This window comes from Helianthus annuus, chromosome 15 (genome assembly GCF_002127325.2).
Source record: "Helianthus annuus cultivar XRQ/B chromosome 15, HanXRQr2.0-SUNRISE, whole genome shotgun sequence".
In the NCBI taxonomy this organism is placed as follows: domain Eukaryota; kingdom Viridiplantae; phylum Streptophyta; class Magnoliopsida; order Asterales; family Asteraceae; genus Helianthus; species Helianthus annuus.
Window position 1 is genome coordinate 136813864 of NC_035447.2, and position 14848 is coordinate 136828711.

General features: G+C 35.4%; 1 protein-coding gene across 1 annotated transcript; it reads right to left on the minus strand.

The window, feature by feature from the left end:
- Nucleotides 1-5748: 5748 nt before the first annotated feature.
- LOC110912589 (exosome complex component CSL4) lies at nucleotides 5749-10387 on the minus strand. Its single transcript, XM_022157358.2, has 6 exons — nucleotides 10046-10387; nucleotides 7862-7936; nucleotides 7300-7388; nucleotides 7091-7175; nucleotides 6746-6827; nucleotides 5749-6033 (listed from the first exon to the last, which is right to left on the minus strand). The coding sequence occupies exons 1-6, from the start codon at nucleotides 10208-10210 to the stop codon at nucleotides 5942-5944; spliced, it is 588 nt and encodes a 195-aa protein (XP_022013050.1). The 5' UTR covers nucleotides 10211-10387; the 3' UTR covers nucleotides 5749-5941.
- Between the last annotated feature and the right edge of the window lie 4461 nt (nucleotides 10388-14848).

The following is a 14848-nucleotide window of genomic DNA, read 5'->3' on the forward strand; positions in this document are numbered from 1 at the left end:
TCTCATCGTCTGACACAACTGCCATGGGATCCGCTGTGTCTGATACTCCTGTGTCGGAAGAAGAAACCATGGTGTCTTTAACACAACCACACATATGCACATATATCAACATAAAATCAAATAAACATGTAAGTCACAATAAAGCAAACAAGTAATCCTCCTAGTCTCCCTAGACTACCCTCCCAGCCTCTCAGACTGAACTTCCTAGTCTCTCAGACTATCTCCCTGGTCTCTAAGACCAACCTCCCAGTCTCTACGACTAAACCTCCCCAATCTCTAAGATTGAACCCTTCAGTCTCTAAGACTGAACCTCCCTCAGCCTCTAAGACTGAACCTCCCCAGCCTCTAAGGCTGAACTCCCTCAGTCTCTAAGACTGAACCATGAATTTTTGAAAGAGTGTATTTGTGCCTTTTTATTTGTAAAAATGTTTTGTGCCCTGGATCTGGACGTTTATTGTATGCAATGTAAAAATATTTCGTGAGAGCCCTAGTGATCATAGTCTAGACTCGAGAAAGAATCCTAGTTCGCTATGATCGAGGCTCTGATACCAAGTTGTGACTTCTTAATACCATAACACAATCATAACAATGCTATATGAAATTAAAACACATGATGATCATCCATTCATTAAATTTTAAAAGTTACCACAACATCATTGTTTAAATTGTCGACACATAAAACAAAATACAACCATGACATAGTTAGAAACGTGTTCACATGGCACAACAAAAGATTTTAATAAAAGCACGGTTTAAGACTTGTAACCCGTCCAGGCAAGGGTCACACCTCCTAAACCTGGATGGCATCATTATTCCCTACGCAGCTTGACACGATTGCACACTTTTCCAGATCCACTAATTTCCTGAAATACATGCAGTTTGAAAAATCAACAAAAGTTGAGCGAGTTCATGTAAAAGTGAGTATGTATAAACCTTTCATGTATGAATAAATGTCCCTGGTATGTAGCAATAAGGAAAAAGAGATCACCAATGGGTTGCAAAGCCACTGGTATGTGTGAGAAGGTGCAGGAAAACTCAAACCTAGCAAATTTGTTATCGGGCTTCGGCGGTAAGACACAATCACCTCTATGGGCCGCCCCGGCCTCACGGGTGTGGGCTCGCTACACCCAAATAGATCTATCACTCTTGTTTCCCTCGGTCCTAACAACGAGGATTAATGGCCTTAAGTGTTGTACCCACCCCTCACATGATCTAGTAGTAAAAACCCTCCCTACGCTAACCATACCATGTAAATAAATGTTGTAATAATTGTCGCATGTATTTCACCCCTGAAGTATAAAACTGAAAACAATAAAGAGAAAAGGGGGACATGAACTCACTGAAGTGTGTATCCTGTAACGTCAATCTCAAACGCGATCAGCTACCTGGCGACCTACACGTACTAATGTCTATTAGACGAGCGGGCCGTGCCTTGGCTTAGGGTTTAGTGTTTTGGAGTTGCGTTACTTTGATTTTACACTTGTTAAAATAATAATAATTATTTTAACTTAACTTTTTTTTTAGGAAAAATAGTTAGGCAACTATTTTGTATCCGAATTTCTCAAGTATTTTATACGCGTATTTCCTTCCCAAGGATGGGGGTGTTTATACATGTACACTTGTAATTTCGAAAAATATATTTTAAGTCCCACTTAGAAAATATATTTAAATTACTTGTCTAAAACGTCTTAATTCAAAATAGGCAAATTGGATTTAAATAATCCCAACTCACTCTTATTTGCCAATAATAATCCCAACTCATTTAATCACCAATAATAATCCGAACTATTCACTTTTGTTTGTAAAATACTCCCAGTTAAAAAAACACTAACTAGGTTAAAAAATTGCTGATGTGGCTTGCCACGTGGCATATTTTGATGACGTGGCAGCTAATGTGGCAGTCTACGTGGCATATTTTGACGACGTGGCAGCTGATGTGGCAGTCTACGTGGCATATTTTGATTACGTGGCAGCTGATGTGGCAGGTGACGTGGCAAGCCACATCAGCAATTTTTAACCTAGTTAGTGTTTTTTTAACTGGGAGTATTTTATAAACAAAAGTGAATAGTTCGGATTATTATTGGTGGTTAAATGAGTTGGGATTATTATTGGCCAATAACAGTGAGTTGGGATTATTTAAATCCAATTTGTCTTCAAAATATACATATTTTTCCCAAAAATATTATATTTTACTTCATAGATTTTCCAAAATAATATTTTACCAAAAACATACGTATAAGAGTATTTTTCCTAAATATTACATAAGTTACGTTTTAGCATTTCGTATTGCAATAATAATCGCGTAACTTAAATATTTATTTCGCGAGAGTTTTGGTATTATTTTGGAGTCGTAATTTCATAGTATACATAAGTTATATTATTTTATCCTAAAAGTAATATAACTAGTTCTCAAAATAAACAAATAATCACACGAGAGTTTTAGTATGAAATATATATTCTAAATATATATATCAAATTTTACTTACGAAAATCAACCTCCGGCACTTAGTATTTTTGTAATAAAAATGATGGCGAAGTTTATTTTGAAAACAAGGTTAAAAATATATTCGTAAGCACTTGCTAGAAAAATATTTTCTAAGTCTTGAGATTTTTAGAAAATTTCGCCAGAGTTTCCCCTAAAAACGGAGGTGTCCATGCTATTAAGCATATCATTTTCTTTTCAAAATCAATCAACAACAATCCTTGAATCATTTTTACATTACCAAGAGCAAAATATATGCGTTTCACACTAGTCATGAACTTGATATATCTCGAAAACGCGTAGTAACTTGGTAAGACTTTTAGTAGACCTAGTTACCTTCCGAAACGTATTTATTTCTTTAAAAATCATTCTCTTAAAATAATTTAGTGTTTACAACTTGTAAGTAATTTTTACAAAAATTTAACTCTTGAACTCTTCTTGTAAATAAAAGCTTTTTACACTTATTTTACTTACAAAAATTATGTAAGAGTATATAAAAGTCATATACTTTTAGAGATTGTTTCTTGAACTTGGTTCGTTTACAAAAACCTTTTGTAAAACTTGGATTAACATGATCATCCATCAACTTGTTCATTTATATTTTAAGAAAATTATTTTTATTCAAGTTCATGATCAAACTAGAAGGTGGTTATTTATGTATTACATTACCACTTTCTATTCTTGTTAAACCATGTTCCTAAACATCATTTAACAAGATCTTATGGTGATTAACATCACACAAGCAAGAATCATCATAAAACTAACAACATACTCATCAAACTAGTAGCATTTATCATCTTCAAGTAAACTTTTAATGTAAGATTTCATGTAAAGCTTCATGTTCATCTTTTAGTGTTCTTGTTTCTTTAGTGATTTTAACATATTCATTACACTACAATTTTTTTATCACAAAAGCAAGATGAACAAGGGTGTACAAGTAACTTACTATTAGCACAAGGCTAGGGTAGAATCTAGTGAAGAAAATGATGAGAAAAGATGATGATGAAGCAAGAGACAAGGCTCCTTTGAAGTTCCACAAGTAGCAAGCCTTCTTGTATCAACCTTTAAGCTTGAATGGGACTTGAAGATGGAAGATGATGGTGGTGGAATGGTGGTGATGTTGGCGGTGGTAGTGAGCCGAGAAAGGGAGAGAGGAGAGTGAGGTGAGAGTGAACTTTGTGAAGTATGGTATGTGATCTTGAGGCCATGCTTATAAAGACATGTTCATATGTTTTGGTCACTTACACAAGTAACAATCCATTAAACAAATAGGATTAAATCTACACAAGATTATATGAGGCATGGTGGATGATTGTGTGGGTCCACTTGGGACCGATTTCGGCTTGGGGGGGGGTTAAGTTAAAGATTTTCCAACTAACAAGTAACTACTAGTTAGAATTTAAGCATACTCTTATATATGTTAATTACTTTGATTTTTAGTGGGTGTTAGGGTGTTCGGGGATCACGACAAGCCAAGAAATAGTGAAACAATGTGTTTGGCAAAAATTTAGTGTTCCGGGTAATGTCCGGTTATCCGGTTGGGTACCGTTCCGTTAAAGTGTTTAATTATTTCTTAAAGTGACTTTTATATATATTTTTGCAACACTTTTAATCCCCAACACTTAGGAAAGTATACAGGACCATTCTGACATATTTTTGCACTTTACTAGTATTTTAAAATGCTGAATTTTATTAATGAGTGCAGAATTCTGCATTTAAAGTGTGTTTTAGGCACTTCCCGGCACTGTATCTATCACCTAGTGACGCAGTTTTATGGTCCTCATTTCCCTATACTCCATACTAGTGTAATATCCTGTCCCTGGCCCATACTGGGCCTTACAGACACTGTCTGTCTATTGCTGGCATTGTCAGCATATTTCTGAATTATCCGTTTAGTGTGCTAACTGTGCTTTGTGCATCAAGTATGTCACTAAAGTTTGTGTGTAATATACGGAGTGACAATATGAAATATGATGCATATGTATGTATGATGCAGAAATCATAAAGCAGTTTAGGTTGTCAGTTGAAATCAAGCACAATCATTAAGCACATAATTAAGATTAATTAATTGTACAGTACCTGTAATTGTGAGAGTTGTCACACATGGTTAGTATGGGTAAGAGTGAAGGCAAACTTGTGGGAGTTGTGGTTAGTTTTCTCTTGAGTAGTAAATAGAGGGAGGGTGGCCATGGATAGCTGGTGGGAGAAGGAAGAAGGTAACGGCAGGTAGGGTTAAGGCTGACGGCAATTAGGGTTTGGTAAAAAAAAATAACTGGCTGTGATACCAAGTTAGAACAAAGTAATTTTGTATTATTGAATTGAATGAATACTGAATACAATAATAACCTCTGTATATAGAGTTTGATATTACAATTCAATACCCTATACAATGGTTAATATTAAATATCATCTAATATTTATAAACTGTCTAAGAGCATTCACATCCAACCCTTTAAAATTATACATACATTCCACTAAAAAACAACTCCTATATCAATATATTTCTACTAAAAACAAATACTTTTTCTCTCTCCTTTTCAATTAAATAATATTTTTATACCTTTATCATTATATTTTTCTCTCTCCTTCACTCACAACCACTTTCAATATATATTAAAAAATTATAGTGGGTGAACAGTGTCCCCCCAAATATACAGATGAACAGTAACTTTTTCTCTCTCCTCCACTCACAACCACTTTTTATACTTTTTATATTTTAAAAACACCACACTAAGAATATGATGCCTTGGATGTGAATGCTCTAATAAAGATAGAGTTGATTGCTAGGGGTATAAACATTGGAAGCATCTTCTGTGATTGATGTGGATCATCTGATGAAGACTACGAGCATGTTCTTTTTTCTAACTGCATTTGGGCTAGGAGTATATAGTGGCAAGTCTTTGTATGAAAGAAATTGGTGTGTATGGTGGCTATGGCGACGGTTTGGAGATTATGGCATGCGAGGTAGTTGAAGGTGTTCGAGAGGTCCTTTTGTTACCACTCAAAAATCCATTGACCTGATTAAGGAAGATACTTTCTTATGGGTGTGCAATGGGTCTAGGCTCCCGGCGATTTCGTGGGATAAGTGGGTTGATTTCATGTCGTATACCTCTTGTAATGCTTTGTTTTGTTTGCTTTCTGAGACTCGTTTTGTAATCTTTTCCAGTTGCTAGCCGGCTCTCTCTATATATAGTGGTTCGCCTTTAAAAAAAAACCGTATTGTTTGGGCCATAAAATCTATATAGACATGAGTTGGTGCCGAGTCAGAAATCAAGGGTGACAGACTTTAATACAGAGTTGGTCCACTTCACAATCTTCTTCTTAATACATACGATCATAAAAATTTAAAAGGCAGAAAATCAATTGAAAATTTTAAAGAATTGTTCCATATCAATTTTTAATCAACTAATCGCCACTATAATTTGAAACATATATAATCATAACTTGAGATTCAGATAATCAAGCTCCAACTTTAGCAACTTTTCTTTGCTCAATTTGACCGGTCAAGGGGCATTGCATCTCTGTCCAACTAACTGGAACCATAGTGCCACCTACCACACCAGCAAATACAGTTGGTTAATTACAAAGGATATCTTCACTTGTCAAAGAAACAACTACCCAAATTAAAAATGGTTTTATAAAAATTTAACATGGTGCAGCATTTGTCAACAATTTCTATATGAAGACTGAAAATATCTATTTTGTTGGCATGTTCCGATAGACATACGGGTTAGCAGATTTTTTTTAAATGTTGTCGGATTTGGGCTACCCTGTTGGCTTTTATAAAAAAAAATAAAATAAAAAAAATTAACACCATAATTTAGTCTTTGAAATTGAACAAGTTTAGAAGGTTTTATGAATTTGAATACATTTCCATTAGCATTTTCTTAAACACATGTACCCATTTGACACTCTAGTGGTGGAAACAGCTAGGATCCATTAATGGGTTAAATAAAGCCTCTACATCGAAGTTATTCTCCTTCTAAAACTTTAATATATTCAGTCATAAATTGGCCGAAACTGTAACCTCTATCGGCATTTGACTGAAATGGATTTCGTGCTTTCTAGACAGTCAAATGACTTTATCTTGTATGTTTTAATTGGCCGAAATTTGCCTGAAATGAATTTCTTTTGTAAAAAGCTACTCCTATTATCCAGCCATTACAAGATAAAGTCATGAACAATCGACCATAATACCACCCAATAATCAGCCAGAACTAAATAATTATATTGTAAGCTTAAAACATCAAGATATGTTGTTACCTGCCATGCTTTCTGCTGATACAACACCCAGTTCATTTTGTGCAGTTGAAAGATAATATGCGCGTGCATCTCCTAGGGATATCTTAACAACGAATGTTCTGTTAACTAAAACATACAGATGCCCATTCGTGTTCGATTAAAAATCAAAATCTAAGAATAAACTATTTATTTAAGAGGGAGGTTGTAGTGTTGTACTATTAAAAAAATAGACTTTGGAGATTGTATATAAAACAGTTGCACCATTGACTAGTAATCGACCCATTCAAAATTGGAAGATGTTATAAGCATCAATGGATTTATAGTATCAGAATAATGTAAATATATATTTGAAGAAACAAAGGATACGACCGAAGCTTTGACAATGTCACCAGGGCGGAAGGATGAATGCATGTCTACTTTGTCGATCTCAGTTGCTCTCACATCTTGTTGCCTGTTCATTACGAAATTTAGAATTTAGAGAGCTGTTATGGGATATCTATAATCACCACTAAATTGTAGAAAAAAAGTTGCACACAATGCTTAAACAAATAGAGTGAAAATAACATGGTCACTACCTGATGACACCAGAGAACTTTTCGCGTACAGATTTTGAACCTACACACATAATATCTGCCGAAGCCATCCTAGCCATCACCTTTGTTACCTATTATTAGATGAAGAGATTAGTTATGAATATTTTATTTTATCCAGTGCCCAATGTAATAAATATCAAACACCTACACGGATTTCACTTTTATATTTTACATAACCCCAGATCATATAAATATTTGACTGTCAATAGTTGCAAATGGTTTTTTGGTGAAGGTTTGAGGAAGAAGATAAAGATTTCCTTTTTCAATTAATTTCGTTTAGATGCAAAATGACTGAATTGCCCGAGCATTATGTGCACATGATTTATTTAATGATTCCCGTTACTTTAGGTATTTATGGGCAAACCGCATCGGGTTTAAAGATTTCAGAAAACTGTAGGAACATGCTTAAGTCTTCGAAAATGAGCATGCTTCTTCATTTTTAAGCATATGTGCCGTAGTGGAAATAACAGATCATATTTTGATTATAAGTAACAATAATAAAAGATGAAGGAAGCAACACCAATATATAGTGAGTGATACTTACTCGGGCTATCACAACACAACCTGGCTCGGGAACAGGACCATGGGCTTTGTGTCCAATCACTTCCACAGTTGGTCTCTACAGATAAATATGTATGATTGTAAATTATTAAAAACTAACAAGAAAAGGAAAGAGAAACATGTTAATAGCATTATGCCAGTGGGAAAACAAGAAATGCAGAATATTTTTAAGACATTAACATAATAAATATATAGTAGAAAATTAATTATGAGTAACAACATGTGACTCCAAATCTTAAATCCTCAAAGTTCTAAAACTAGAATGCTCTAAGCAGTCGTGTTATACCTTAATGAAAATAAACCATCTGTCTTGCGCTCGACAGACCAAATAAATGATTATCAAACAGCATTCCTCACATTTTGTATTTTATGTCAATTTATGAGGCAAACACCACAGAGCACCATTTACACAACTACCTTCATTATAAAAGAGATATATTTAGACTTATACGACTTGTCTTTCCGTCTAAAAACATATTTTTATTTCACTTGCCACTCTCTTATTCGTTTTGACATCTAAAATCGCTCAGTTTACATATTTCATGCTTTCCAAACAGCCATATTTCTCAGTTAAATGGCTATTTAGGTACTTTTCATTGTCAACATGGCCGGCCATTATGCTAACAATCATGAGCTTTAAACATGTACTTTCATGTTTTCCATAAATATACACTTTTGAACTGCTTACGAACATGTAACAATGAACTTCATCTCTAAATCACTAGCAAAAATATCAATCTTAACAACAAGATTAATAAGCCCTAGACTTTTGATGTCAAACTTATTACCACTTCACAAGATCAACACTACCGTTAATTTAAAAAATTATACTTCACAGATTTCACTTTACTTCTTCAATTCATCCAAATTTCATAGCAATCAAATCAATCTTAAGATTGGAAACTGGTAGGTTTGAGAATATGAATGTGTTCGTGTTCGCCCATTAACAGTATAAACGAACGGTTCATGAACATAAATGTTCTACCAAGCTAAAACAAATAAAAAAGTAAATGTGAGCAACAATGTGTTGGACCTAAGAAGTTATTAAAACCATAGTTATAAAATGCGCGAAGCGCACTCAAGGCGCTAAGGCTCCGAATAGGGCCTAGGCGAAAGGCGCAAAAAAAGCGTGGGCCTGAGAAAATAAAAGCGCACTTCAAGAAAAAAAATAAATATATTATGTAATGAAAATAACGCTTTCTTCAAGTACCAAAATATCTGATACCATAATCTTCAACATAGAGTACCCAAATTGTCTCAAATACCAAAATGTTCATAGACTTGTAAACAAAAAGTTCATAAAGAAATAAATAAATACATTGCAGAATAAAATCAGAGAACAAAAAATATTGCAGAATGCAGAAATTAAATTAGAGAACAAAAAACTATAAATACTGCAAAATTTGAACTTGGATGTAAATAATATGAACAGTGATCTTGATATTTTAGTGATATTTTTTTTTAAAGGCTGATATTTTAGTGATATAATTGGTTGCCAATATCCATATAAATGCTGCAGATAATGAGGAATTTACAAATTAAAAAAAGGGGTATTAATTAGCATTTATCAGCGCTCTAAACCTTGGGAGTACAGAAAAATCTCCTAGGCTTGCTTTTGATAACTATGATTAAAACTAGACTAAATTGTAACGCGCCTGTTAAATATTAAATGAATATATTAACCAACATAAACAAACGAGCTTAAGCTGGGGTTGAGCATTTCGGTATTGATACCGAAAAATACCGGAATGGTACCGTAAGGATCAAATTTTGGTACCCACATTTTGGCGTTTTTGGGATTGGTGCTTCGGTTCGGTTCGGTTCGGTTCGGTTCGATACCTGTATTTTACTGATTTCTACCTTCAAATAGCGTACCGTACCGAGTACCGAGCTCATCCCTTAATCAAATGTAAATAGAAGTGCTTGCTAACAAATTTAAGTATATAAACAAAAAATGTTGTTGATGTTTGCTAACATAAACATACATCTGCTTAAAAACAAGAATAAACCCTAGAGTTTTGAGGTCCAACCTATTACTACTACTTGACAAGTTGGAGTGACAGCTATCCCTATACTTGTTCAATTCATCATCAGAATATTAAATTAATCGCATGAATTTTAGCATTAGGGCAAAGAAATATTCGTATTCGAAATAAGCAACATGTACCTGGTCTGGCGATTCAGGTGAGGGAGGAGCAACGGAGCGGCGGCCGGTGAGGGCGGCGTAGACGGTGTTGTTGTGAGGTGATAAGTAGGCACCCTTTCCTGCTTTGACTTCAGTTCCTTTTCCTAATACTTCTCCTGGTGTCACCATCTCTTCTTCTTCTTTCATTTTCTCGCTGGTGAAAGAGGAGTTGTTCTTCAGTGGCGGCCGGACGGAGATATCACACCCACAAATTGCAAGGGTTTATGCGGCCTTGTTTCGTTTGTGGTGGCCAAAACCTATTTTCCTTCCAACGGCTATACAATTAATAAAAAGGAAGGTATTTTCCGATTTTGATTTTTTTTTAATGGCTTAACATTGCACACCATGGGGATTAAACCCCTGACCTCACCTATCCTAACCTCTATCTGTTGGTGTGTCACGACCCCCGACCCGGTTTGACCCGTTTCAGGAGCCGCGGGACAGAAATCCCGTGATATATATTTAATTGATTTTAGCAGCGGAAGTTTATCAACAGAATCTTTTTAAAGCTAAAAACTTTTCCCGATTATTTTATTTCACAACTCGGGATAAAATCCCGGTAATTTACAATAACATGATTTCACTGAGAAATCTTTATTTTTACAAAACATATTTCGTTATTTTATAATGAGCCACTTTCTTAAGCTTGAAATGCTCCCCAGCACTTTTCCTGAATTACAATAGATCACCTGAAACATGTTTGAAAAAGATTTTGTCAGCGGGAAATACTGAGTGAATCATTCTATTTATTTAAAATGACTCGTTTATTATAATTTACAGTATTAAGAGTTTTTACATATGTTTCTGATATCTACCAACTACCCACAGTATTTGTCACTCGACCGGATCTGTGACTATGGTCATATCAACATTAGCTGCCCCAATGAATGACGTATATCACTTAATTTTAGGTTCGCCCACCTAAAGTGATTAAAACAGTAGTAATGTGCACAATACCCCACATACTGGCTGTAATTTGGTGATTACATAAACTTAATCACTGTAATTATAATTCTGAAAATAATTTGGAGTATTGTAAAACAGTTGATAAAAAGAGAATGACTCACATTGCAGATTTAACACGGACAGAATATGGTTTAGCCTTGTTAACCTAATTTAAATAATAATGCACATAAAACCGGGTTAGTGATCAATACAGCATTTACGATAACTCACGAGATCAAATTCTCACAACGAACGACAAAGTGCAATACTTAAACATCCATCGATTTAACGACGAACGACAAAGTATAACCCTAATGTGGGCGGCACTTAAACATCCATTGGATATATTGATCGGTCGGAAAATGAATCGTAATAGCGATCGAGTTATTACCCTGTTTTGCGGCAACACTTCGTGATCAGTGTGTGGTTTTTGGGACTGTTTTTGTTATAATTTGACGTACAGAAGGCTTTTGGCCGTCATCTCAACTTCTGAAATCAATTGCCAATGTCGGCTATTTATACACAAAATTTGGCACGCTTACGGACCGTATGCATTTTCCCCTTACGGTCCGTAAGAGAGGCGGTCTAATTATATAGGCTAGCTGGGTTCGGGACTAGCTTTGCTGACTCAATGTTAAAACGAATTTCAATCTGTACAACGTATTTTAGAGATAATTATCACTAGGGTTTAACCCCCCCTGAGTTTTAGGGGCCCTGATCCTAATTCCAATTGTTCTGAAAATTTTAGGGTTAGTGCAGAATTACTTGGGTGTCTCAATTAGGGTTTTCTTATTGACTAATTATCATCCTAATTATGGATTTTAATGAGAGTTGTTACATCCTCCCCACCTTAAGAAAAATCTCGTCCTCGAGATTCACTGAAATAGATGAGGGTATTTCCGCTTCATTTCTGATTCCAGCTCCCAAGTATATTCGGGTCCCCTCTTCGAATTCCATTTGAATTTTACCAGTACTAGTCGCTTGTGTTTGAGAAACTTGACCTTCCGGTCTTCTATTTGTAAAGGTTTCTCTATGAATTTCAGCTTTTCATTTACCTCCACATCTTGAAGAGGTACTACCAGGGATTCGTCTGATAGACATTTCTTAAGATTGGATATATGAAATACATCATGTACTCCAGCTAATTCTTCTGGTAGTTGTAACCGATAAGCTACTGGTCCTATTCGTTGGATCACTGGGAATGGTCCAACATATCTTGGACTCAGTTTTCCTTTCTTACCGAATCGTACTACTCCTTTCCAAGGAGAGACTTTTAGTAGTACTTTGTCTCCTATCTGGAATTCTAGTGGCTTGCGGCGATTGTCTGCATAGCTCTTCTGACGATCTCTAGCTGTCTTCAATCTTTCCTTGATTTGGGTTATCTTGTCTGTGGTTTCTTGCACGATTTCTGGACCTGATAATTGACTTTCTCCTATTTCTGCCCAACAAACCGGAGTTCTGCACTTGCGTCCATACAGTGCTTCGAATGGAGCGGCTTCGATGCTTGAGTGATAACTATTGTTATAGGAGAATTCGATTAATGGTAAATGGTTATCCCAATTACCACCAAAGTCAATTACACATGCTCGGAGCATGTCTTCTAGAGTTTGGATCGTCCTTTCACTTTGCCCGTCTGTTTGTGGATGATATGCAGTACTTAAATTGAGTCGGGTTCCCATTGCTTCTTGGAAGCTTGTCCAGAAACGGGAAGTGAAACGACTATCTCTATCCGATACGATGGAGAGTGGGACTCCATGTAAGGATACTACTTCATCCACATACAACTTGGCTAACCTTTCCATGCTAAAGGTTTCTTTCATAGGTAGAAAATGAGCGGATTTGGTTAACCGATCCACAATTACCCAAATAGCATCATTACCTTTTCTAGTTTTGGGTAACTTGGTAACAAAGTCCATTGTTATGAGTTCCCAGTTCCATACAGGCATTTCTAACTGTTGTAGTAGTCCTGAAGGTTTCTGGTGTTCGGCTTTAACTTGTGAACAGGTTAGACACTTAGATACGTATTCGGCTATATCCTTTTTCATTCCTATCCACCAGAAATTCTTTCTTAAATCTTGGTACATCTTATTGATTCCTGGATGTACAGTATACCTAGATTTATGAGCTTCCTCTAAAATCTTTGATCTTAAATTTCCCTGTTCAGGTACCCAAATTCTGCTTTTATGGAATTTCCAAATTCCATCATTTCCTTGTCCCAATTCTTTTAGGTAACCTTTCATTCCTTCACCATCATCCTTGATTGCTGTTTCCTGAATTTCCTTCAATTGTTCCATTAAATCTACTTGTAGATTTATTCTAAGAGCACGGACTCGCCTTTGCTTCTCATGATACTTACGACTTAAGGCATCTGCGACTACGTTTGCCTTTCCTTCGTGATATTGAATATCACAGTCGTAATCACTCAGGATTTCCATCCATTTTCTTTGCCTCATATTTAACTCTTTTTGCCCAAATATATACTTTAAACTTTTATGATCTGTATAAACAGTAAACTTACTTCCATACAGATAATGTCTCCATATCTTAAGGGCAAAAACTATAGCTCCTAATTCTAAATCATGAGTCGTATAGTTTTCCTCGTGCTTCTTTAATTGTCTGGAAGCATACGCAATTACCTTCTTGCGTTGCATTAACACACATCCGAATCCTAATTTTGAAGCATCACAATATACTTCAAAATCTTCTGTTCCTTCTGGTAAGGCTAAGATTGGAGCATTGGTTAATTTCTGCTTCAAGATTCTAAAGGCTTCTTCCTGTTTAGGTCCCCATTCAAACTTAATGGCTTTACAGGTTAGCTTAGTTAATGGTACAACTATCTTGGAAAAATCCTTAATAAACCGTCTATAATACCCAACTAAACCTATAAAACTTCTAATTTCCATTGCGGTTTACGGAACCTTCCAATTGGTAATTGCTTCTATCTTAGCAGGATCTACGTGAATACCTTCATGATTCACCATGTGTCCTAAGAATTGCACTTCTTATAGCCAAAATTCACACTTCGAAAATTTGGCATACAATTTTTCTTTTCTTAACAAAGTTAAGAGTGCATGCAAGTGCTGACTATGTTCGTCCTGACTTTTTGAATAAATAAGTATATCGTCTATGAAAACAATTACAAATTTATCCAAATATGGTTTACAGATCCTGTTCATCATGTCCATGAATGCTGCAGGTGCATTAGTTAACCCGAAGGGCATGACTGTAAACTCATAGTGTCCATACCTAGTTCTAAAAGCAGTTTTAGGTATGTCTTCTTCTTGAACCTTTAATTGATGATATCCGGAGCGCAAGTCTATCTTAGAAAAGTACTTAGCGCCTTGCAATTGATCGAAAAGATCATCAATCCTAGGTAATGGGTATCTATTCTTAATTGTAACCTTATTTAACTCTCTATAATCGATACACATTCTCATTGATCCGTCTTTCTTTTTCACAAACAACACTTGTGCACCCCAAGGGGATGAACTAGGTTGTATAAATCCTTTGCTTAGTAATTCATCTAATTGCTTCTTCAATTCTAGCATTTCGGTAGGAGCTACTCGATAAGGTGCCTTGGCTATCGGTGTAGTTCCTGGAATTAGATGAATCCTAAATTCTACCTCCCTATCTGGTGGTAACCCAGGTAAATCTTCCGGGAATATATCTGGGTATTTTGAGACTACAGGAATTTCCTTAAGTTCTTTACCTTTAGTACTAATGATTACTGAAATCATATATACTATTTCTTGTTTTCGTTCATAATTAGCAACTTTCATTACTGATATGAACTTCAGTGGCTTTCGAGGTTTATCTCCTGTAATCATGATTACTTCTCCA